This window comes from Melanotaenia boesemani, chromosome 13 (assembly GCF_017639745.1).
Source record: "Melanotaenia boesemani isolate fMelBoe1 chromosome 13, fMelBoe1.pri, whole genome shotgun sequence".
Classification (NCBI taxonomy): Eukaryota; Metazoa; Chordata; class Actinopteri; order Atheriniformes; family Melanotaeniidae; genus Melanotaenia; species Melanotaenia boesemani.
The window spans coordinates 4,250,225-4,275,121 of NC_055694.1; the positions used below are offsets into that span (position 1 = coordinate 4,250,225).

At 38.8% G+C, this 24,897-nt stretch overlaps 2 protein-coding genes across 4 annotated transcripts in view; one reads left to right on the top strand and one right to left on the bottom strand.

Moving 5' to 3' along the window:
- Positions 1-678: 678 nt before the first annotated feature.
- Positions 679-7,720, bottom strand: commd7 (COMM domain containing 7). 2 transcript variants are annotated; one of them, XM_042004725.1, is made up of 9 exons: positions 7,547-7,720; positions 6,811-6,861; positions 6,623-6,725; positions 4,998-5,054; positions 4,779-4,816; positions 4,443-4,533; positions 1,967-2,016; positions 1,821-1,869; positions 679-1,162 (listed from the first exon to the last, which is right to left on the bottom strand). In XM_042004725.1, exons 1-9 carry the CDS (start codon positions 7,625-7,627, stop codon positions 1,086-1,088), a joined length of 597 nt encoding a protein of 198 aa, XP_041860659.1. In that variant the 5' UTR covers positions 7,628-7,720; the 3' UTR covers positions 679-1,085. The 2 variants fall into 2 exon arrangements, with proteins under 2 accessions (XP_041860659.1, XP_041860658.1); XM_042004724.1 differs by having other exon boundaries at positions 6,811-6,864.
- Positions 7,721-10,627: 2,907 nt separating this feature from the next.
- dnmt3bb.1 (DNA (cytosine-5-)-methyltransferase 3 beta, duplicate b.1) overlaps positions 10,628-24,897 on the top strand; it is a 42,635-nt gene continuing 28,365 nt past the window's right edge. For both annotated transcript variants that reach the window (XM_042003292.1, XM_042003293.1), the window contains exons 1-2: positions 10,628-10,908; positions 24,409-24,517. In XM_042003292.1, the coding sequence (XP_041859226.1) occupies positions 10,886-10,908; positions 24,409-24,517 (132 nt within the window). In that variant the 5' untranslated portion in view covers positions 10,628-10,885. The remainder of the gene's footprint in view (positions 10,909-24,408; positions 24,518-24,897) is intronic.

A 24,897-nucleotide genomic window follows, 5' to 3' on the forward strand; every position in this document is an offset into this window, starting at 1 on the left:
GAAATCTAGTCATTCCGTTTTCCTTTTTTCACTGATTTGAACATTTTAAAGCTCAATATCCAGAATGTGGTTCAGTCTCTCTCTGGACCCTGAATTGCATCAGATCATGGCAGAATTTGTGATGCTGGCAAATAGAGTCATTATCCACTGAATCAATAGGATGTTTTATCATGATCAAACTTATGATTACATCCCTGAATGCATGCAGGCGTGCCGATATGTACCAAGAAGCAGGAGCTGAGTAGCAAGAAACCGAACCCATGACTGAGCTCAGGAGGAAACAAAAATGCACAGCCATGAAATTATAAAACATATTTTCCAGAAAAAGGTGATTTATTTGTACTAAATGCTCAGAATATGAAAAACAGTTAACACAACTTGTAATGTCCACAGCTTTAAATCAGTCACTTCATGTCCAGTTTGGTTTTTAAATTTAGTTTTTGTATGTTTGCCTTGAATGCCTTTCAGTCCATGAAGCTAATCATATGTATGCTTGTTATTTTTTCCTTTAGTGGATGACTGCACACTTCAACAAATACCATTAAGACGTCAAGAGACATCAGGGCATCAAGCGTCACCAAACTGTGCTTCAGGCAGATGACTGATAAGCATCACAGTAAACATAATTTTTCACTAGAAAAAAATAATTAAAATTAAGCGTAAAATAATCATAATAAGTGTAAATGCTCTTTATTTGCAGAGACGGGGTTGTGAACGGTTTGAATTTTGGAGGTCTCATCTAACTTTACAAAGACACAGAATCATTTATAAGAAACAGAAATGATCTAAACGAACTTTGGAAAAAAAGGAGCAGATCTTTCCTGATCTCACAGGCAGAATTCCATAAAATCATTCCTGACCGTCAACATCTCGAGCCAATCTGAGCATGTCAGTTAATTACATAATTACGTAAATAGAACTGCGCTTTCTGGATGAGCCATCTGATAATAAATCAGCTTAGATCAACTCATAATATTCATTCATTTCATTCATTCTCTGTACCGCTTCTTCCATTATGGGTCGCGGGTAAGCTGGAGCCCATCCCAGCATTAATAATAATCAGAAACATGAGGCGTGAACGTAACTCAGCTGAAACCCTCCATGCTGGCCTTGGCTCGCTCCATCTCATGCAGGAAGTTGTAAAACTGAGGCAGCGTCAGTTCTGGAGGGAAGAAATAAAAAGAAATTAAATAAAATTGCTGACAAGGCTCCTTTCACACTTATTTTTATAATCAACACTTAAAAAGAAAAAAAATCTCAGCCTGAAACAGAACCTTGTGGTGCTCCCATGGAGAAAGCTCTTGTTGGTGAGATTGTGTAATTTATACTCACACAATGAGAGCGACCTAATAAATAAGTATGGTTTTATTCATTTGAGGATGCTCATGGACAGTTTATACTTTGTCAATTTAAAGAAGAGAATCGAGTGATTGACTGTATCTAAAGATTTGAATAGCTCTAAGGAAAATGCTCCTGCCACACCTCCTTTGTCTAGCTTTAAGAATACAAAATAAAACACAATCACTTTAATTCACAAAAAAATACAGATAAATATCCAGTCACACAAGATAAGCAAACAAACAAAGGGAGCAGCATCCTTCTGTTGCAGACATATGTCTAAGTCTAGTTTACTGGTGATGTGGTGGTGAATGGAGGAGACTTGTCAGCAGCTGGAAATGATCTTCAGCAGGTTTTCAGTGCAGCCAATAAGGTAGCTCATGAATATTGTGGGTGAAAATGAAAAAATCGAAGTGGAAACTGGAAAAGATGATGGCAGGCGTAACCAGCCTCTTCACATCAGTGACTGCAGACTCACTCACCCATGTAGATGTTTTCGGTGGAAGTCCCCTTTCTGACCACCAGCTTCAACTACAAACAGATGAAATCATGCTCAGAAAACAGAACAACCATAAAAATGGAAAATGTAACTATGTGTGTGTGACTTTGTGAGGTTGCTTAAATTTACCTGCAGAAAGATGTTCCCTGCTTTTTGAATTTCACTGGTGCCAACGGTCACTGTGGAAATCAGAAAATACACTGTGATCTCAGCTTTGTTCAACCATCAAAACAATAACAAACTAAGAATTTTCATTCTCCAAAAAAGATAATTCTCACTGAAAGGATTATTGTTAAATACTGGTAACCATGATCCCATCGGACCCTGATAGGGGCTTTTCTGAGTCAGGGTTTTAATCCCCTGTGTGGGTTCTCTCTTCTTTCCACAGTGTAAACATAAACATATTTGGTTACCAGTGACACTAAAATGACTTTATGCCTTCATTGAGCTCAAACTGTAAGGAAGCGATTTAGGGAACATTCATTTTCATACATGAAATGACCATCAGAGAATCCAGACTTTAATCCTATTGAGAATCACTGGAATGTGCTGGAGACGACTTTACGCAGCGTCATCAGTACAAGACCTGGATGGTAAATGGACTGTGATTATATAGCACTTTTATGTCATATGTCACTTTCACCCGTTAACACACACACACACTGTATGTTATTATTCCAAGTGCTTTTAACCTATCACACAAAATCATACCCTGATAGACATCACTAGGCAACGTGGGGTTCAGTGTCTTCTTGGGACACTTCGACATGTAGACAGGGGAAGCCTGGAATCGATCCAGACTGATCGACAGTCGCCCAATAAAAATATATGCATCTACACTATGTTTTAAATACCTGCATATGCTGTTTTTCTTCATTTCTCCTAAATAATCCATTAGAATGACAATTAAAACAACTGTTGGTACATGGTGGCCATCCACCCACCATCCAGAGCTCCATCCATCTGGACCATCCAGTGTAGCACAGCATTCATTAGTGAAAAAAACTGTTCGAAAAAAAGTCTTCACATATTTCTGAGCCCACTGCAAACGTTTCTCTTTGTAAACATTGGTTAAGGGGGGTCCAAGTACAGCTTTATGCACAACTACAGCCTCTGTAGTATGGTGCATGGAGGCATTGGCCAGAAACTTCAAATTCCTAACTGATGCTCATCAGTGGGTTTTTTTAACCACTGCATCTGCCTGACAGAGACTTTCCTTGATGTTTTTATCTGAGCTGACCCATTTACTCATTTTATGAATGAATGAATGAAATGAATGAAAAATACTTTATTAATCCCAAAGGGAAATTCAATATTGTAGTAGTAGTAATTTTTTAGTAAAACAATCACATTAATTAATTAAGGGCTTTGTTCTTCAGCCTGATAGCTGCTGGAAGGAAGGATCTTCTGTATCTCTCTGTCTTGCATCGGACTTGAACAAGCCTCCCACTGAACACACTCTGTTGTTTCGTCACGGCGTTGTGTAGAGGGTGTGAAGGATCTTCCATTATCTTCGTCAGCTTGTACAGAATTCTTTTTTTGATGATCAACTCCAGCGGCTCCAGAGTTACTCCAAGCACAGAACCGGCTTTCTTGATCAGTTTGTTAATTCTTTTCAAGTCTCTGGTTCTGATGCCGCTGCCCCAGCAGATTGCTGCAAAGCTGATTGCACTTTCAACAACAGACGTATCCCATAACAACCGTTGGAAGAAACGGTTTGAATCGCCATCGTTTTTCTCTCTGCCTCGCTCCTGCCCTGCATCCTCTTCTCTTTCTTTTCAACTCCGTTGGGATTTGAACTGTTGTTTCACTGATAATCTTGAGTTTGGAGAGTTTTATCAGTTGATCCCGATGGTAAACAAGTCTCGTTGCCATGGAGACTCACAATAACAAGTCTTGCAAAAAAGAAAAATATTCAGAAAAATCTCCCGTATAGCACAGCCTCTGACCAGCGCGAAAAAATCTACCCGAACAGACACAGATTGACAGCTGATGTCTTAAAAAAGACGGCTATATTGCAAAAAATCACAAGTTAAAAACAGAGCTACTACAATTGCTGCTGCCACCTAGCGGCGCATTCATTATAATTACACACTCATTTTTAACAGTATGATTACCTCACTGAAGTTTTCCTGAAATGTCCCAATGTTTTCCTTTCTAGAGGTATTGCACTATTTCACACGTTTCATATAAACAAAGATCCTCCTTTCCCCCCAGACTACCTGGAAACGCTCTTAATAATGTGGAACCTCTTTTAGTAGTTTCCTTTTTGAAACTAATGATGAAACCTGAGATTGTTATGAGTGATCTATACAGATAGGAGCAACAATGCAAGATAAATCTACCACAGAAAAACTAAAACCTAAATGCATGAATTAACAATGAGGCTGGAGAGGAGGTCCAAACACATCTGAGGAATTTAAATGGAAAAAAGACCCAAACAGACCAATGGAGGACATCAGCTCTGCTAACGGACCTGTTTCAGCTGTAGACTTTTTTTTTTTTTTAATATGCACAAAAAGTTTGAGAAAACAAAGAGGAAATAAATCTATGCTAAAATTTCTTGTAAAGTTAATATTTTATGTCTGGTTTGGGTTTGTCTTACCTCCAAACTTCCATTCCATGTCAACCAACTGGTTGACCATCAGAGTCCGTCCAAGAGCAAGTCTGGACAGTACGGCGTAGTGCTCGCCCCACTACAAAATACCATTAAAACATCACATATGTAAAGCATTTCTTATGGGATTACAAAATACATTTAGAAAGAAGATGTTTAAATGGTTCCTAAAATATCTAATAGAGTAGAATGGGTGACAGAGCATTTGGCTATTGGGCCCCTCTCTTATTGAACCAGCTCCCAGCCTGGGTTCGGGAGGCAGATACCCTTTCTACTTTTAAGATCACGGTTAAAACCTATATATATGAATTTATAGTAAGTTACCTGCTGTGAGAAATGAGCCGCTTTCTCTTCATTTAGTCCTGAGGAATCAACAGATAAAGTGGTTTCAGTTCATGAATCAGTTCTGTACAACAGGAGCAGAAATATTCTGATGAGGACCTCAGAAGATGAGCAGAGGACAAAATCTAGTAACAATACATAGCACCTGCTTTAAAACGGCCGTTAATGAGCAGCTGGGTGATGGAGGATTTGGATGTTTACCTAGTGTCACCAGGTCTTCTCTGATCTGCTCACTGGTCAGGTTTTTCTTCAGGGCTCCTGAGGAGGAAAAACAGGGAAATCACTGTTACAGAGGTGGAAACCTACAGTGGATGTAAATAATGAAAGCACAATAAATCATTTCCAAACTTTTCCCACTTTTAATGTGAAGTTTAAAAACCTGAACAATTAAACTGAAAAACAATCTGTTCTGGGAAAACAATAATAATAAAATTAAAAAGGACACAATAAGCTGCTTGTGTAAGTGTGGACGCCTTTAATTAAACTTTGTCAAAGCACCCTTTTCATGATTGAGTCTATCATGGAACGTCTTGGACTGCAAATATTTTAATACCAAAGTCCTGCCAGGCTGGTCTATGCTGGGCCTGGAGTCTGGACTCTTCCTAATGCAGATGGGTCTTCAGCTTCCTGACCAACAGACCACAAGCATTTCACTGTACATTGTACTAAAGCTTATTTTTATCTGATTTCCCTCTTCCTCACAAACTGGCTCCAAACCTGTCAGTTTGTGAGGACGTCTCTTGTTTTTAGCCCTCTTCTTCAGGTCACCCCACAGACTTTTTCTTGGGTTTAGGTTCTGGACTCTATCTGAGTCATTTCAGAGCTTTAATTTTCTTCTGGTGAAGTCGTTGTTTTGTTGATCTGGATTCATGTTTGGAGTCATTGTTGTGTTAAACTGTGTTGTGTAAAATTCCTCTTCACCTTCATCTGTCTAACAGACGCATGAAGGTTTTGGGCCAAAAGTGAATCTGGTTCTTGGAACAGTTCAGAGTTCCCTCCAGAAATACAGGAGCTGTCGGAGGGGTGCATTAAGGACAATCTAACACTAAAAACCACTGAAATCAAAGAAATGGTCATTGACTACAGGAGGTAGAGAGAGAATCACACCCCACTGACCATCAAGAAAGCATGTGTGGAGCGAGTGGATTCCTTTAAGTTCCTGAGGACACTCATCCAGGCAGACCTAAAATGGACAGTAAATACCTCAGCCCTGATAATAAAAAGGTTCCCTAAGAACCCTAAACTCAGCTGTTATTCTCACTGTGGCTGAAAGCTGGACAATAACTAAAATATTTAAATTTTACCTATTGATTGTTTCCTTTGTGTCACTTCTATTATATTTTGCATAGATTTTATGTTATTTTATTTTTCTAGATTTTATATTTACTCGTGTAGATTTATGTTTTTATTCTACTATTTTAGACACCACCGCAGTGGCAGCTGCCACGGAAGACAATAAAGTATTCTGATTCAGTTTTTTTTCTCATGTTCGACTGTAATCCTGTAATGATGATAATCGTTGATGTATTTGATTAATCTGGATCCACAAAGTTATTTTTCTTTTGGTGTGTGAGTTTATGTATCTGTGTTAGGTTTTGTTGTACAGTGTTGTTTTACAACTTATTTGTCTTTCTGTGTTTGAACCACTTTCTAAAACAAGGTGCTTCATCTGAAGTTTCTGTCCTTAATAAACAAATCTGTAATCTGCAATAATAAAATAGATATATGGGTTCCCACCAGCTAATCTCAATCCAAAACCTGTCAAAATGGGATTTTTGTCCTTTTAAAAGAATAAAATAATCAGTAGCTGTGTCTCTTTCACCCACCCTGAGGCAACAGGAGGACGCTCTTCATCAGGTTTTTCAGAGGTCCAGCACTCATCCCATGTTCCCCTGCAAAGTCGGTGAGCTGCTGCATGAATCTCTCAGACTAAACACACACACACATAGCCAAAGATTCTTATCAAGGTGGGGTTTAGTAACATTAAACTGTGTGTATGTGAGCACACACCCACCTCTTTAGGCTCCAGGAGGAACTGGAACAGAATTTCAATCAGACGAAAAAATTGCTGCAGAAAATAGGAAGAAGACAAGAAGAAGACATGTCACTTTAAGAGTTGAATCTCAACACCTCAGAAATTCATCAGTTATTACAATTTTGTTTATTTGAGGTACATCCTTATCTAATCTGGATGTCTCAGTTTAGAGACGGATTCCATGTTTTCATCTTCAAAACTTGTGTTCTCGCTCTCTTATTACTTCAACTGTGTTGCAGTTTGAGCTCTTCTCCTTTCACTATGTCCTCAGCAGCTTTCCACACGTGGATTTTTGTATAATAACTTATAAAATTACTCCAAAAACAAAACATTAGGTATAAGACTGACCATTAAAGTTATCACCATCTCAGTGGAAGTGTGCTAGTTTTGATTCACAGTATGCTCTATCAACAATTACAATTTGAAATCACTTCTGTTTTATTAATTTAATCAATACCTTTTAGAATGAATGCAGGTCCATTTTTATACGACAAAACCCAGAATAATGTGTGAACTGACTTCCTGTTGTAATCACAGTATGACAGTAAACCCCTGCATTTACAGTTCGGAAAACGAGTTCAATCTTGCAAATCAACATGCTTTTAAAGCTGCAGTACCTTTTAATAAATCGGCTCAGAGCTAAATTAAAACGGACAAAAAGCCTGTTTTGGTAAAGATGTCTCTGCTCAGTGCCTGAAAGTCCTCCTGTTTTTACCTGATCGTTGAATTTGTTCAGATTCTGAAAGTCGGTGCTGACAGAGTCTGGTAATCCATCTTTAACGAAATGAAGCTGCATTTCGTTAACCTAATTATTATTTTTAGGAAGTTACTTTTAAAAGCACAGCTGAGACTTGAAATCCACTTCCGGGTTCTTCTTCTTCTGGTTTTATTGGCGGTTGGCAAACAACGTTACGTTGCATCTGCGCCACTAACTGGTATATTTCAGAGTTCAGTAATGCGCATGCGTAACTGGAGTCTGGAAGAACTGTAAATAAAGAAATAATTGGAAAAATAGGCCAAGAATAAATATTCTGTGTATAGATAGATAGATAGATAGATAGATAGATAGATAGATAGATAGATAGATAGATAGATAGATAGATAGATAGATAGATAGATAGATAGATAGATAGATAGATAGATAGATAGATCTATATATATATCTATATATATATATAGATATATATATATTCTGTTGGAAACTGTTGGAAAAACATAAAAAACAAAAACAAAGAACTGTTGGAGAATGATTTAGTTTGAATCAGGTGTGTTGCATCACAAAACCTGCATCACACTGGCCCAAGAGGTTTGGAGTTGGTGATCTCTGCACTAAAGTGTTTCCTCGTAAAATTTCAGTTTTCATTGCTTTAAATTTATACATATTGCACATCGATTGATTCTAAATGCAGCTCTGATAAAGCTGCTGCTGTTCTCATATGTACAGAGAAATGGAGAAGAAAACAGATAAGTTGATCATATTTAAATGTAAATGTCTTAGACTGGTAGACCAGAGCATGATGCAGGATGGTCAAGTGAAAACTCTGTGGAAGACCAAACCAACTTAGACCTGGTTCACCTGCCCTGAACCAACATGGGAATCAATTTGGGTAAAAAAAAAAAAGGATTAAGTGACCGCTGATGTTTTTCTTTTCATAATTTCCACGTGTATTTGTTATGTATATATACAGTTACTTATTTATTTTATTTCACTTGCCACTATATCTACATTCACCAGTTTATTCATATTTCTCTCTTTTATACTTTTCAGTTTATTTATAATTATTATTTTTTTCTTTTCTTTTATATTCTTGTCTTTTATACTTTATCACAGTAAGTGTTTTTTTTTTTTTGTTTGTTTGTTTGTTTGTTTTTTAATTATAAAATTTAAAAGAAAAACCTACTACCACATAACAATTTCCCTTTAGGATTAATAAAGTATTTTTCATTTCATTTGTGTTGTGTTTAATTTAATTGTACATTACACATGTATAACGACAATAAGGGTCACCGGTCAGGATGTAATGATAAGATTTATCAGATAGGAAAGTTTGAAGCCTGACCTGAAAGGCAGAGAGGTAGTCTACTTCATGAAGCCAAACTGAGACCTGGTTCCACAGAGAGGAGTCTGATAACTGAAGGTTCTGCATCCCATTCAACTTTTAGAACCACAAATAAACCTGAGAGGTTGTATAAAATGTAAATAAAAGCAGAATGCAAAAAGGATCTAATCTCATAAACACATATTTTATAATATATATATATATAATATATATAAACAACATATCAGATGTTAAAACTGAGACATTTCATCATGGATAATATGATTTTGAATCCGATGGCGGCAACATATCTGTAAAAAGTTGGAACAGGAGCAACAAAAAGCTGGAAAAGTAATGGGCAAAAATAAAAATAAAACCTGGAGGAGCATTTGACAACTAATTAGGTTAATTGATAACAGGTCAGTAACATGACTGGGTATAAAAGGAGCATTTCAGAGAGGCAGAGTCTCTTAGATAGAAAGATCTGAAACAAACTGTGTAAAAACTCACTCCTCAGGCAGCAATGTAATAAAACCAGACAAAGATTCTACACAAGAAGACTTCCAGAAATCACTGTCTGTGAGCACAGTTCACCCTGAAATCCACAAATGCAGGTTAAAGCTCCATCATGCAAAGAAGAAGCCAGATGTGAACAGGATCCAGAACCAGTGCTGTCTTCTCTGGACCAACACTCATTTAAAATGGTCTGAGTCAAAGTGGAAAACTGTTCTGCTGTCAGACGGATGAAAATGTGAACTAGTTTCTGGAAAGCATGGACAGTGTGTCTAAAGAGGAGAGGGAGCATCCAGCTTGTTATCAGTGGACAGGTGAAAAGCTGCATCTCTGATGGGATGGGGCTGCATTAGCGCCTATGGCGTGGGCAGCTTCCACATCTGTGAAGCTCCATCAATGCTGAAAAGTACATGGAGGTTTTAGAGCAACATCTGCTCCCATCCAGACAACGTCTCTTTCAGGGAAGGCCTTGCAGGTTTCAGCAAGACGATGCTGAACCACATCCTGCATCCATCACAGCAGCATGGCTTCACAGGAGAAGAGTCCGGCTGCTGAACTGGCCTGCCTGCAGTCCAGACCTTCCACCAGTACACAACAGCTGGAGCATCATGAAAGCAGAAATCCAGCAACCTAGGTCCAGGACTGTAGAGCAGCTAGAATCCTGCATCAGACCAGAATGGGGCAACATTCCTCTCCTAAAAATCCAGCAACTGGTCTCCTCACTTCCCAGAAGTTTCCAGACAGATGTTAGAAGAAGAAGGGATGCAACACCTTGCTGAACATCACCCTGGAACTACTTTTTACACGTGTTGCTGCCATCAGATTCACAATGAGCTGATATTTTACATAAAATGATAAAATGTCTGTTTCAACCCCCCACCCCAGTTTCAACATCTGATATGGTGTTTATGTTCTATTGGGAATAAAATATGTTGATTAAATTTAGTTTATAAATTGAGTTTATAAATCATCTCATTCTGTTTTAGATTTTATGCGATGTTCCAACTTTTTAGAGCTGCACTTGTAACGCTTTAGGATGAAAAGTGATTAGAGGTCGTCTGCTGTTTCTGTGAAATGGATTTCACCTCTGGGAAAAGCGAAAGCGTTTTTCATGAATTATGGTGAAGCGAAGTTGAGTAAGGAAGGTGCGCGCGCACGTGGTTGTGTGTGTGTTAAAACAAGTAACTCCCTTCACACTTCTGGGAGTGGATTATTTCACGTTAAAAAACAGACTTGATCTCTCGGAGCCTGCAGTCTCCTCCTGGTCCGGGTCTAACAAAACTACGTCTCCTTCCCGGTGAAGTTGTGTGGGACACGCGCAGTGAGCTGCAGCATGCTTCCACAGTGAACCACTCCTTTCACGGCACGAGACCAAATTCACATCTGCGCTCCCTTTCAGGGCTGATTTATTTAAAAACGTCGCATATAAAACAGGTTTTCAGGGACTCTGACTGAGCAGAAGATTTCTGACGTTTGTCTTCCTTCATATTTTCCTGCTGTGGATGAAAGAAGCGCGGATGGTTATGTAAGTAGGCAACCGCACCGGGAAGAACTGTTTGTTTTTCTGGATTTAAAGCAGGCAATTACCGGCAGAGTAACACTTTAATTACCACTGTATTAACATTTAACATACTTTATTCATCAGCGAGGCTCTGTGTGGGTCTTCGTAATTTCTGGGCTGTGTTTCCTTTATTTCATTGTGCACGTGTAAAGTTTGCAGGTCGCTCGACTTTGCCCCATGTGCACGGCGGAGTTAGTGGAAATGTTTCTGAACATGTTCAGGTAAAAAGATTGGATCTGTTCGTTCAACTGAGACGCACCAGTGTGTTTATGTTTAATTTTATTTATTTATTTGTTGATTTTGCTCATTTTCATGCAGTGACATTCACGGCTTCACCTCTGGTATCTTTTGATAATTGTTCTGTTTCTGAGCAGAATTTAAAAGTGTTTAAATTCCTGTCAACCGTCACCTTTCTAACTGGTGAGAAAGTGTAAATTGTATTGTGCAATTTCATCCCGCGAATCCTTAATTATGTGTGTGCGCGCGCGGCGGACTCCATGAAAGTTATTTTACAGTGAATGAATTTGGTGTTCCTGTGGAGTTTACTGTGAGATGCGAGATTTTCGTAGTAATGAAGGAGGGTGGTTTCCTGGTTATGAAAGAGATCCGGCATTTGAACATATAACAAGTTTACTGGCTGTGCTTCTGGGATTATTGCCAACCCCCCACTGTGATTCACTGATTATTATCTGGTGTTAATGGCAGATTTGTTTACAGACAGTAACATTGTTTCATACATCCATGCCAAGAAAGCTTTTGAGAAGTCGTGCTTAAAAAGTGAACAGTGAGAGGAGAAAGTTAATGACCGAAGTAATGCATGAGAAGTTTGAATTTAACTCACCTGCGGGAACACAGTTTTTCTGTTTTAAACATATCATATCCTAATCAGGTCCACCATGGCCCCCTTTTTTCTTCATAGCGGCCTTTGTCCTTGGTGTGATAGATTCAACAAGGTGATGGAAACATTCCTCAGAGGTTTTGCTCCATATTGACACGACAGAATCACGCAGTTGCTGCACATCCACGGTGAGATTTAGGGGTGGGAATCTTTAGGCACATCACAATCGATTCGATTACGATGCAGATGACTGCGGTCCGAACTATTATTGATGCATCTTTCTTTTTTTCCAGTGTAATAACTTCACAACTATTACTTTCCATGGTTCCTCATATTGTGACAAGTAACAAACAACAAAAGTGGCTCATCTGTTGGTTAATGCAGGACATTTTTTGTTTCCACCACATGGAGCTGCATCAGATCCTCTTGGGTTGATCATATTTCAGTCAGCACTTGCGTTCTTCATTTTTTATGGCCAGAGAGGCCTATTGACCAACACAGTGGTTCCCAACCTGGGGAACCCAAAGAGTACATGGGGTCCCCGAAGCTTTGAACTTTCAGAGCCATTGTAATTAATGTCCATACATTGTCCCTATTTTAAGAAAAAAAAGGCTATATGTTGTTAATTCAACTTTGGCTTTACTGAAGGACTCGACCATAAAGGTAGGGAACCACGCATGCATTTGTTTGGGTTGTTTAGCCATAATGTCCTTCGCATTGTGGACCATTTCCTGTACTTGGTTCACTTGAGGGGAATCTGAGAGCTACTGGAATTTCTGAGCAAACAAAACCAGCCATAGAAGCCAAAGTACTTCCACACGCTAGCTTTTCATGCTAGAGGTGCTTATTTTGGTTGGATTTCAAGCTCAGCCACCGTGTTCGTAAAGTGCACACCAGAGACTGTTGGGTGCTGCACATTCTCAGTTCAGGGTTCTGCCTTTTTTCTTCCTCAAAATTGTTATGTAGTCAATTTTTTTAACATTTGTGCATTGAATCTTTTTTTACACACTCAATGTCATGTTCAAGAAAGCAGCTGGAGTTGAGGCAGTTTTGTAACAATAATGTAATAATTTAGTAATAATTTAGTCAATTTTAAATAGAGCCAATAAGAAGTGATAAAGCCAATATTGTAATAACATTTTGCAAATTGTAGGAGCCGTGTTTAATTTTTTATTTTTTATTCCCAACTGCTGGAGACTGTATTTTTTTGCTCTGCTTAATGAAACAAAGATAAAACAGACATCACAGATATGATCTTAAACACAAAGGAAGAATCTCATTGTGATTCATACCTGGGTTCAGGTTAAAAGCATGCCTACCCAAGCTTTACATTTTATAAAGTATTTTTATTGTAGGCCTATAATGTCATAATTGCAGACAATAATGTAATAAATGATTTAGTTATTGGAAAGTTATTTGATGGCTTTATTACATTTAAAATGATCACAGTTATAACGCAATTGGTTTCAACAAGGATGGATCCATGTTTTCATGATGTTTCCACCATATTCTGAGCCTATCATCTGAATGTGGAGCTGAAATGGAGACTCAGACCTTGGTTGGAACCAGTGCTTATTCTACTTCCTGTTGCCTAGTAAATAGACTAACAACCATGCCACATTCAAAGTCACTTAAATCCCTTTTCTTCCTTATTCCGATGCTCAGTTTGAACTTCAACATTTTCTCCATGTCTGCATGATTTGTTGAGTTGCTGCCATGTGATTGGCTGGTTAGATATGTGTGTTAAGCAGTTAAAAAGGGGCATTGGTATATTCATTTTTGTTTTCTATGCCATTAAAATGATAAAATGGTGACAATAGAACACCTTGGAAAAACAATAAAATCTGCTCAAATTAAACAAACTTTGACTGCATTTCAGTTCAAATTTTCCCATTAGATATTGTAGTGTGGTGCAATATAGCTCTTTAGTGTTTTGTATCCCCTCAAAGTGTGTGGGATCAGTTATTTATCATCATGGTATGCATGAAACCACGGCAACAAAGAGAGGAGACAAACAACTGCACAGTGTTTGTATGTGTTGCATGTTGTGAAATTTCTGAAGTGAGTCTTGATAAGGAAAAGAACAACTTAGATGTCATATAGCTATTTCTATCATGAAAGGTCCATCAGTCATACAGAAAGTAATCTGGAAGTTCTGCAGAGAGACAAAGACTGCAGATGTGGGGAATAATTAGTTCACATGGATGAGAGAGGAATGTGGGAATGATGGAAAACAAGTGAGAGTGGGAGTTACCTTGGAACAGAACAGATTAAAATAAAAGGATGAGAAAAAATAACGAACAGGAACTTTCCCATCATTTATATTAACTTGGACATAGCTGATGTTTTACAATACCCGTGCTGGACTGAAGGAGTATAGTGGCCTGACCGGATAAGTTTGATATCTTCTCTCATGACTGGGTGCTGCAGAAATAAAAAAAGAAGAAAAAAAAGATGCATGTATGGATCTAAATGCATTATTTACATGTAGATCCATACATGCAAATAATTCAGTTTGTGTGCACAGATTAAATATTTGTGGTTGATGTTATAAACATGGCTATAAATTAACTTTTTCTATGCTCAGCCAATGTGTTTGGATTTTTAAAAGTACCAGCAAATCAGAATTTCCACTAATCACATTTTTTGGGAAAGGAAATAATCCAGATTATAACTGAATGCATTTAACTATACACATTTCTTTAAATTGTTTATATTAACTCTTATTTTTTTAAAATACTAGAAGAACAAGACAATATAGAGGATTTTATCAAATTTTTGTTAAATATCTGTGAAAGACTAATTTTTAAACTTTTCCCCCACCAATACACTCAATTATCCTCAACTCTTCAAGAGTTTCCAACTAAAATGTTTCGGCCACAGTCTAGCTCTGTTTATTTTCAAGTCTATTCTGAAACCCTTCACATTACTTAACACCAGCGTGGTCGCATGCACAGGAAGAATATGCACCACAGAAACCATCAGAATAAGTGTATACACGTTTTTTTGTTTGTTTGTTTGTTTGTTTGTTTTTTTGTTTTTTTTTTTGTTTTTGATTGTAAAAAGGTTTATACTACTTTTCTCTACTGGTTAGAAAATTCATTGTGATCTATTCTGATTGGATCAAAAGTGTTCCATGTAAACACAGCTAATGTTGTCTTTTTCAGCAAGGAACAAAGTAACTTATTAAACACGCACTATGAAAGTTTGCATATTTTCTTAGCGACGCAGCGCCTATCAACAGCTATTTCAGCATCCATCTTGCATCCTACCAGTACTCCGAGCGTTCTCCAGACTGTAAAAGTCAGTCTAAGGTTGACTCTTGTTCTATCTCCTGCTCTGACCTTTTCTCTCTTTCATTTCCTCTCCTCCCCAATAATGTCATCTTTTGGTGTGGCCAGTGTGTTTATATCTACTTGCTAGCATGTGACGCGGTGCATAAAGTGAAACTCAGCTGCAACGTCACGTGAGTCCCTAAACCTATGTAGTGTGTCCCTAAACCGTAAGTATTTTTCGGTTTTGTCTCCATCTCAATCTGATTGCTAGAAGATAGCTCTAAGCATGCAGCCATCTTCCATTAAAACACCATTTTTGAGGAGCACAATTACGCAACTCTTCTCTAAACATTTGGGTTAAGAAGTAAATAAATCAGATTCCCAGAACCAGAAGGTCAAATCGAAAATCTTTCACAGCTCACAGCAGCTGCAGAAATGAACAGAAAAGATAGAGACTGTCTTCATAATAACTCCAGTGTAACCTTATATCAGCAGCACATCAACATTCGCGCTGCTATAAACATGTGGCCACCCGTTTCCTGCACCACGTGTAAATGTGACCTCAGGTTGGATCTGAATGTGTCCGGAGAACCTTCACACTTGTATTTAGCTCTGTCCACTTTTAATGATCAGAACGATCTTTCAGGATCCATACTGGCACTAAGCCTGAACAGGGCCAAGAACCACAACCAAAGACTCATTTTAGAGTTGACCACGTGAAGCAGTGTGCCACCACACTGGTCTGGAGAAGACTGGTTTTTAAATTTCATATGAACTATGGTAGTAAATCCAACCATGCTGCTTTTTAGACTTTACAAAAGAAAAAATCCTTTTTTGGGTCAACTTCCTGCAGGTGCAACCTGTTTAGTTAAATTAGAAATGAAGCATGTACTTGTAAATGATTATCGTACATGGATCAGAGCTGAGCAGAGTCACCGTCAAGTCACAACTCACTGTGTAAACTGTAAACTTGGTGGATTGGTGTTGTTTACTGAATAATTTGAAGTAGTAGAGGGAATTATTTCACCACTGCTTTGGGCTGTGTTCAGCTGTGTTTATAAATCATATGAATAAAAAGCAACCCATTCAGCTGTACTCGGAGTGTGTTGGTGTGAAACAAGTTCTTTCATGAGCAAAGCCACACAGCAAACATGCTCGGTAAAAGTTCACGTAAAGGGTGAGATACACCAAGCTGGAAAGTGGCCGTTTGGAGTGGCAGGGAGCATCTGTCACTTTTATATTATTGGTGTGTATTCCTCACAGGGGGTTGATTTTGACTTTAGAAGCAACATAAATGTGTCACACAGGATCCTGGAAGACAAGTTCTTTTTTTATTTTTTTACTTATGGTGAACGTTTATATGAAATATATTGTCATAGAGCAGATCTTATCTGAACAAGCAGAAGTTTATAATCCAACACTTTCTATTCAGGAACAATAAATCCACAACTTAAATTAATCAACTTGGAAAACAATAGATATTTAATAAACCATAAACTACACAGTTTGATTTATAAGTTTTTATCTTATTTACACCACAGCAGACTTCCACTTGTATCTGCACATGCAGGTGAGCACTCCTGTCAGAGATGCATGGTGGAAACGATGCTGCTTCAGCAATTAGACAAAAATGTGCGTTTTAAACTCTCCCTGGTAAATGAAGATGGAAACACTCGTGTTGTGCTGAGAACTTCATCGTGGAGATGCAGCTGAATGTACCATCACTGTAGTAATTTCTGAGCCGTATTAGAGCTTAAAATGGATCCAGGATTCTTTGTAGGTTTTATTTACGTCAACACGTTATCTGTAATCTGAATTTTAAGAAGATTTACAGCGACTTCACTCCACTCAGTAAAACTGTCTTTATTTACTTCATCTGGACATTTCAGAAGTTGGACTGTTTTCTATTATTGTGGAAATTATTCATAAAACCATCAATGAGAAATAAATCCATAAAGCTCCATTTGTCTTTTATGCTATTTATTTTGCTGCAGCAGGAAAACATATTCGACAAGAGTCTGCCTCCAAGAGCCTTTTTACTTAACTCAAAGCCTCAGCTCACCCCTCTCAGTCGGTTCCTGCTAGCATGTGGACAGTGTATGCATGAAAACAGTTCTAAGAAGTCTAAACTAAATCTCACCTAAATAAGACTACAGCTGGACTTCAGCCTAAACTAACCTTCACCTAGAGTCAGGCTGGGTTCTGCAGAGTCTTTATAGTTTATTTAGTGACTGTGTTGTCCCGAGGGTTTAATCACCAATAACTACTAGTATAGCAGACACATTTGGGCATAATCTGGACTACTTGTGCCACTTATAGCCCAGTTACGGCCCTGGCAAGTGTTGTGTGGGCCAGATGTGGTCCAGAGGCCAGCCTGGATGTAAGTTACGGGACGTGTTGTGGTCCAAACATGACATTGCATGGACAGCTATTACAGCAGGCTCCTTGTGGGCCACATCTAGTAGTCACGCTTCCACACTCGCATGGAGTTAATGCCGGGAGTCACGGACAAATATGGGCTAAACCAAACTGCAGGAGTGGGTCGTATTTAGACCAAATATTCTTTTGCTATCTTGTATACAATTATGTTCATAGTTCATGTTTTATATATATATATATATATTACTTTCTCCTCTTCCTGTTGAGGTTTCAGGTTGAGATGTTTGAGGTCTGTGGTTTTGTACAATCTTCTCACACACATCATACAGCTGCTACGACCTGAGTAAGTGAGAGATGCACTGCTGCGCCACAACGCGGTGCCATTTCACATATGACTTTGGCAGGCGGAAGAAAAAGTAGTTCCTGTCAACTGGGTATAATTTATAGAAAATCCTGATATTATAGCTACTTTCCACTGTATTCCAGTTTGTGATAGACCGTATTTTACCCCAAATCAGTAAAATATCTATATTCCAACATGAAAGTTGATTCTAGAACATAAAAAGCTGGTATCGGTAGTATCGATATATTGGTATCATGACTGCAGCTGTGAACGCAACGCAGGAAAAGAAAAAAAAACGCGAAAAGTCTGGGTGTTAAAACACCTTCATCGACGCCTATGTGTTGTTCCATAAACATTATTCTCAAATCCATCCAAAGACTCAGCAGGCGCATCTTTTCCATCTTGCTTCTAGACACCTCCATGCCCCGCCGTCATAACGGAGAAATGACAGATGTATGGGGCTTGTTATTCCTCATAGATGTTAATTGCATTAAAAACAGTAACTGTAACTAAACTGTAAATTAATTACATAAATTAGTTACCACCGTTGACGTGTTATTGACTGCCCTAATATACATATATTTATAAATAAAATGTAGTAATGGTTGGACAAGAGGTTAGAGCAGGGGTGCACACCTGAGTCAAATCACTGGCTCGTTACCAGGCCTCTGCAGAGCTGAATGACATGCAGATGACATCTGATTCAAGTGTGTTGGAGAAGGGTTTCATCTATAAGTTGCAGGATGGTAGATCTCGAGGACTGAACCCCTGGGTTAGAGATTCAGAGTCTCATTAAGCTGCTACAGTTTTACGTTGGCTGATGGCTTTTTGACACAGTTTTTTAAATTGTTAAATTTTGTTGTACGATGTATTTTTAAGTTTTCCCTGAAGTTTGAACAGAAACTTATTTTTTGTGCTTCGCAGCCTTGTCAGAAAGTGCTATAGATGAGGTGCGCTAGAGCTTTATCTGAACTGGAAGGGCCATAATGTACAAGACAAATGAGGAATGCAGCCCCCACCAGAAAGACCCCGGGGAGTTGACCTCCCCTTCACACACACACATACACACACTTCAGGGATTAAACAATCCCCTCTTGCAATGCAGTCCCTAATCTCTAGCCACCATACACAACTTTGATGTGAAGCCCCCCTCCTCTGTCCTCTATGCCCCCTTTTCCGAGGCCCCTCACTCTGTCCTCCTTCCTTCATCTGCACCTCTAATTCAAGCTTACTTCTCTTCTTCTGTTTCTGTAGCTAGAAACACACTTGGGTGAAAGACAGATACTGTCATTTTAGTGTGATGTTGTATACGTGGACACTACCCTGCTTATGAAAATGTAATTTTTGTGTAATGAAGCAGTTTATTTAGGTGATTGATTCTGTTATTTTTCGTCTCACGGTTCGTCCTAATTTACATGCGGTTTGTTCTGCCTCTGACTGTATCATTGTCCAGTAAGTAAAAAAAGAAGTTGATGACGACACATCTGTGTAATGGCTGATTGTGACCAGAGCGGGATGGAAGAATCCAAAAAAAACAAAAAAAAACAAAAACAAAACATGTTTGCCCTATAGACGGGAAGTTTGAAGATAAAAAAAAAAAAAACCACAACAAAAGACGTAACAATCAGTAAAAACGTTGTCATCTGCAGACTAAGCAGAAGGAGTTGAAGCAACACCAAGAATGCATTTGTTGAGGCTGCAGTTTCAGGTGCAACACCTAGTTGTCAGCAGATCACAAGCTAGTTGTTTATATTTTGGAATGTGATTAATTGTGATTGGTCTACAGCTATCCTGTAATTAATCATTAGATGTGTGAGGTCTTCTGTTGCTGTAGCCCATTTTTTTGCCTTTTTATCATCTCCAACTCCTCTCCCCTGACCTCTGACATCAACAATGTTCAATGTTGGTGAAAAAGCCCAACAACGGCTCTTCTTTCTCAGGAAGTTGAACCGGACAGGACTCTCTTCTCAGCTGCTGGTGAACTTTTACAGAGCCACCATGTTTCCCTGAGGAATTCCAAAGGGATTAATAAAGTATTCTGATTCTGATTCTGATTCTGGAGAGCATCCTGTGTCTCATTGTGACGATGTGGTATGGCCGTCTACCAGATCTGGACTCCATCTACACAGCCCGCGTCCAGAAGAGGGCCATACTCATTGCAGCCAAAACCTCCCCCCCGGGCAACGCCCTGTTTGTACCGCTTACATCAGGAAAGCTGTACAGGAACACTAAAACCACCAGAAAACTCAGAGACAGGTTCTTCCCCAGAACCATGAAAGCAAAAGCTCCCCTGTAGTTCAACATTTACACTACTCCCCGCAGTACTCGCACACATGCACCCAACCCTCCTCAGCCACACACACTGAAGATTCACACCTTCTCAGACACACACACACACACAGACTTTCATCCTTGCACTAGTAAATATTACTGTCTGCTGGGAATTCTTTCTCACTTTCTGTAAGTATAGAGGTGTTTTTATTAGGACTGTCAAATGATTCATAATTTTAATCAAATTACACATCACATCTTCCAAATTAATTAATCATGATTAATCACAGCTTTCAAATTAATCAAATCATTTCTAAATGATTAATCACTATTCGTGGCAATGTTTGAAATTTGCCCGTTTTTACTGTATTGTATCAACAGAACGAGCCAATGCTACAAATAAAGAATAATAAGGAAAATAACTCCTTGGATGCGGAACGGAAAACGTGAACAGTGTTTTTTTTTCCATGAAGTAGTATCAACAGCTGTTTCCTTGGTTACCCCAGCCATCCGAACCGACACGCCCCTACCCACATGCATGTTAAGCTTCACGTGACAGAGCAAAAGTGACAATGCCCGCAAATTAATAGGAGATGTGTAAAATATATATAATAAAGAGTATAAAAGTGAGTGTATTGAAGGGCTCATCATGCAGCCCCTCAAAAAACCTTCTCATTTATCCGCGAGGCACAAATCAGTTTCACTGTCTCACAACATGAGGAGGAGAAAGTTTTTATTTATTGTAGGTCTTACCCCAGGTCTTTTTGAGTCGAGTCATGCATGTCTTAAAGTTTTAAAGTTCAATTTATTCAGCATCTTCATTACATACAGACTGTATTTTATATATATATATATATATATATATATATCATGTGAGTGTGTTATATGTTGGAATATCAATTCCTCCACCAGGAATGCACGGATAGTTGTGCGTTCCACAACTCAGTGGTTATGTACTTAAGTCCTATGTGAAAAAGAATTATTACTATTATTAACCTTCATTTCAGAAGCAACCCCAGTGGAGCTAAAAGGACTTCCGAGCAAGTAAAGAACAAATAATAATTCAGAGCGGTCAGTGACAAGGTTTTATTACTGTATCTGTTATAAGGATGAGAGGAGCACAATTCATCTGATAATCAGCTGACATAATAGTATCTCAGCCTATTTGTTGAAAATCTGTACCTTTGGTACAGTATGTCATCAGGAAAGTCCAACGGGTTGGATCTGTCCCGAAAGACTCGTTCTCTCCTAAGCTCTCCTCTCTATCTGTGCACCAACGTCAACGGGATCTTCTGAAAATGGGCAGGCCATATTTCATAAGATCTGATTGGTCAGGAGGTGGCGCTTTTATACTCGCTGATCTCTTATCCAGAACATAACCTGCTCTGGAGAAGGTTAGCCGTTCAGTGCCTGTTGGTGATACAGCTTGGTAAGAAGTGAAGTACAGAAAACCCAGAGTTAACCCTGAAGTTACCCCGATAAGAGAAAATTTAGCTTCGTAGTACAGGCCTCAGGTCTCCGTTCAGACCTGTTTGGCAAAACAATTGACCAGTCACCTCCTTGAAACTTGAACCGAAACAACCACATGCATGCACACACACGTCTTGCTTACGGGTATTCTCCATTGACATGACACGGTCACTACCCTTAACCTAACCATCACTGCTGAATGCAAAACTCTAACATAACCAAAACCTGATTCTAATCCTAAACAAAAGTCACAAAATTACTGTCCCACGTTCACAGAAAGTTCCCATAACTTGGTTGCCACATGTGAGATTTTTATCCTCAAAGGTAAATTTACACACATGCATGTACACATACCGTGTTCCCACACTTCCAGACACTGTGAAATGATCCTTTATGTGAACCATCACAGAGGCTCAGAAGAATGCTCCGTAACACAATTGCATTTATTAAACATGTACAAACACATTCACTTTGTTTTTCAGTGTTGCTCTGAAACACACACCTTGACAGTCCTGTGTATCTGTTTACCTGAGGTCTGTGTGGGCATGTCAGCTCTACTTTCACATGCGCACAGAGAACACAGGAGAACTGGCTTTCCTTTTCTTTTTTTAATTCCATAACCATTTCTGCTTATCTAAAACTTTTATAACACCTGAATGTGAGGTAACTGTGACGTTCTCGTCACAACACGTGGTTTATGCAAGAAGACTGCATGCTAAATAATCCGTACTTGCTACTGGGAATACTTTCCAGTTTCATACACCACAAAGCATTTTCAATTGAATCACATATTTTTCTGATGCTGGAGTTTTAGGAGAGGAATGTTGTCCCATTCTGGTCTGATGCAGGACTCTAGCTGCTCTACAGTCCTGGACCTTGGTTGCTGGATTTCTGCTTTCATGATGCTCCAGATGGATGCAGGATGTGGATGATAACAGGCTGGATGCTCCCTATCCTCTTCAATCTGCAGGACACGCCGTCCATGCTTTCCAGAAAAAATTTCACATTTTCATCCATTTAACCACAGAACAGTTTTCCCCGTTACTTCAGACCATTTTAAATGAGCGTTGGTCCAGTGAAGATGGTGTGCTTCTGGTTCCTGCTCACATGTGGCTTCTTCTTTGCATGATGGAGCTTTAACCTGTATTTATGCATTTTAGGGTGAACTGTGTTCACAGACAGAGATTTCTGGTCAAGTCTTCCTGAGTCCATGCAGTGATTTCCAGGAGAGAATTATGCCTGCTTTTAATGCAGTGATGCTCGAGGACCCCAACATCACCAGCATCCAGTTTGACCTTTGGCTTAGTCGCATGTGTACAGTGATTCTTTATGATTCTCTAAATATTGTGATGATATTATACACTGTTTAGATGGTGGGATCTTCAAAGTCTTCACATTTTTCTGAAACTATTCCACAATTTTTAGACCCAGTTCATCTCAGATTGGTGAACCATTGTCCAGCTATCCATCTGAGAGCCTCTCTGAAGTGCTCCTTTTATATCCAGTCATGTTACTGACCTGTTGCCAATTAACCTAATTAGATGTCAAATGCTCCACTGGCTGGTTTTAATTTGTACCAATTACCTCTCCAGCCTTTTGTTGCCCCTGTTCCAACTCTTTAGAGATGTGGAGCTGCCATCAAATGAGCTAAAATTTTCTATAAAATGGTAAAATGTATCACATTTAAAATGCTGGAAATGTTCTATCCTCACATAAGGATAATCAAAATAAAAAAAGATTTTGGTCAGTTTTTTGTCATTCATAGGATGTTTATTTTTTTAAGAAAGGAAAGAAAAAATCAGTTTATATAATAGAGTTCAGTTTGGTGTGAAAAATGGAAGATTTTCTTTCTGTCTGTCTTTCTTTTCTTTTTGTTTTTCCTTATTTATTTAATTAATTTAGCGTTCAAATAGTCAAGCTATATCACGCAGACCTGGTCCCTGCAATTTTAAAAAGATTGAAAGTGAATATTTGGTCTGAGCAGCTTTATTCTTCAGCCGTCGAAGATTTGTGCAATTTCTTTAAGTAGTCCTCAAGAATATTTCTCCAGACTTCTTGAAGGACTTTTTAAAACTCTTCTTTGGATGGTTCTGTCTTTTGTTCCATTCTCTGTCCAGATCATCCCACACTGCTTCAGTACTGTTGAGGTCTGGGTTCTGGGGATGATTCATCCCTCCTTCAGACCTGTTGCTGCAGATTTTCAGTCCAGTTCTTGTGTCATGTGGCCTTTTCTCCCTGTTTCCCTTCATTCGGAACAGCTTCTTGACAGCCATCCTTCCATGGAGACCATTTCTGACGAGGCTTCGGCCAACAGTAGATGGATCGGCTGAAGGTCCAGATGCATCTCTCAGGTCTTGGTTACAGGTCTTTGCTGGATTTTAGATCCTCATCATCTGGAGTAGATTTTTTCAGTCCCAACACTTCTCCTTCTGTCCTCCACTTGTCCAGTTTCTGCACACCATGCAGAGATATACCAAGTAACAGCTCTTTGGGAATCACCTTGTTGCTGCTAACATCCTATTTTCTGTTTGTCAAGCTGTCTGATATTTGCTATTTTTCAGAGATTAAACAAAACAAATGGGAAAAATTGTGTCTTTGTGACAGGCTGTTGGTAACAAAGAGCCTAAAGAGACAATCTAGAACTAGTTCTTTTTTAATTGTCTGTTATGTGTCGACACAAAACCGGTTCATCTCTTACGAGCATTTTTTCTGCTTGAATAGGTTCATAAGTGAGAGTTAGGAGACTAAACAAAGAAAGAACATATTTACCTGTCTTCATCTGCAGGTTAACAGATATTCCCTGACTCTTTTTGTTTTTGCTTTTGTTTTTGTTTTTTTTTGTTTGTTTTTTTTTGTCATTGTTGTTTTCTGATTTGTGTCTCGTCCAGGTTTGAGAAGGGCTCAGGACAGTTACTGGACCAGTCAACCGCAACAGTGATGCCTTCTAACAAATACGCTGCTACTGTCATGGAGGAGAGCAACAACATGGCTGCCACAGTATGTACACTCTTAATATGCAATCACAAAAACACCAAATACAGTGTGTTTTAAAAGGTTTTCAAACCTCAGTGGTCGCAGGTTATCCTCAGGTTTTTCCGGTCCTGAAACTTCAACAACTCTTGAGAAATTAACTTGTAACTATGACAACATCCAGACTGGTTATTACATGTCTTGCAGATATCTGTATGTCACGTTTTCATTTTATTATTATTTTTATACTTACATTCTATGTTATGGATTCTAGTGGTCGTATTGCCTAACAACCATAACCACGTAAAAGGATGCATGGGGAGTATTTGTTCAGTGTTGTTTGATGTTTAACATGGACTTACTGATTTTTGTACATAAAGTGAGTAGAAATGAGGCTTAAGTCTCCA

What these genes read in the sequence shown, in the direction of transcription:
- commd7 (XM_042004724.1), bottom strand. Translation starts at nt 7,627, where the DNA reads ATGCAGCTTCATTTCGTTAAAGATGGATTACCAGACTCTGTCAGCACC. An exon ending in TGAACAAATTCAACGATCAG is followed by an intron (nt 6,865 to 7,546) that starts GTAAAAACAGGA and finishes TATTTTCTGCAG; the next exon opens with CAATTTTTTCGTCTGATTGA. An exon ending in CGTCCTCCTGTTGCCTCAGG is followed by an intron (nt 5,055 to 6,622) that starts GTGGGTGAAAGA and finishes TTTCCTCCTCAG; the next exon opens with GAGCCCTGAAGAAAAACCTG.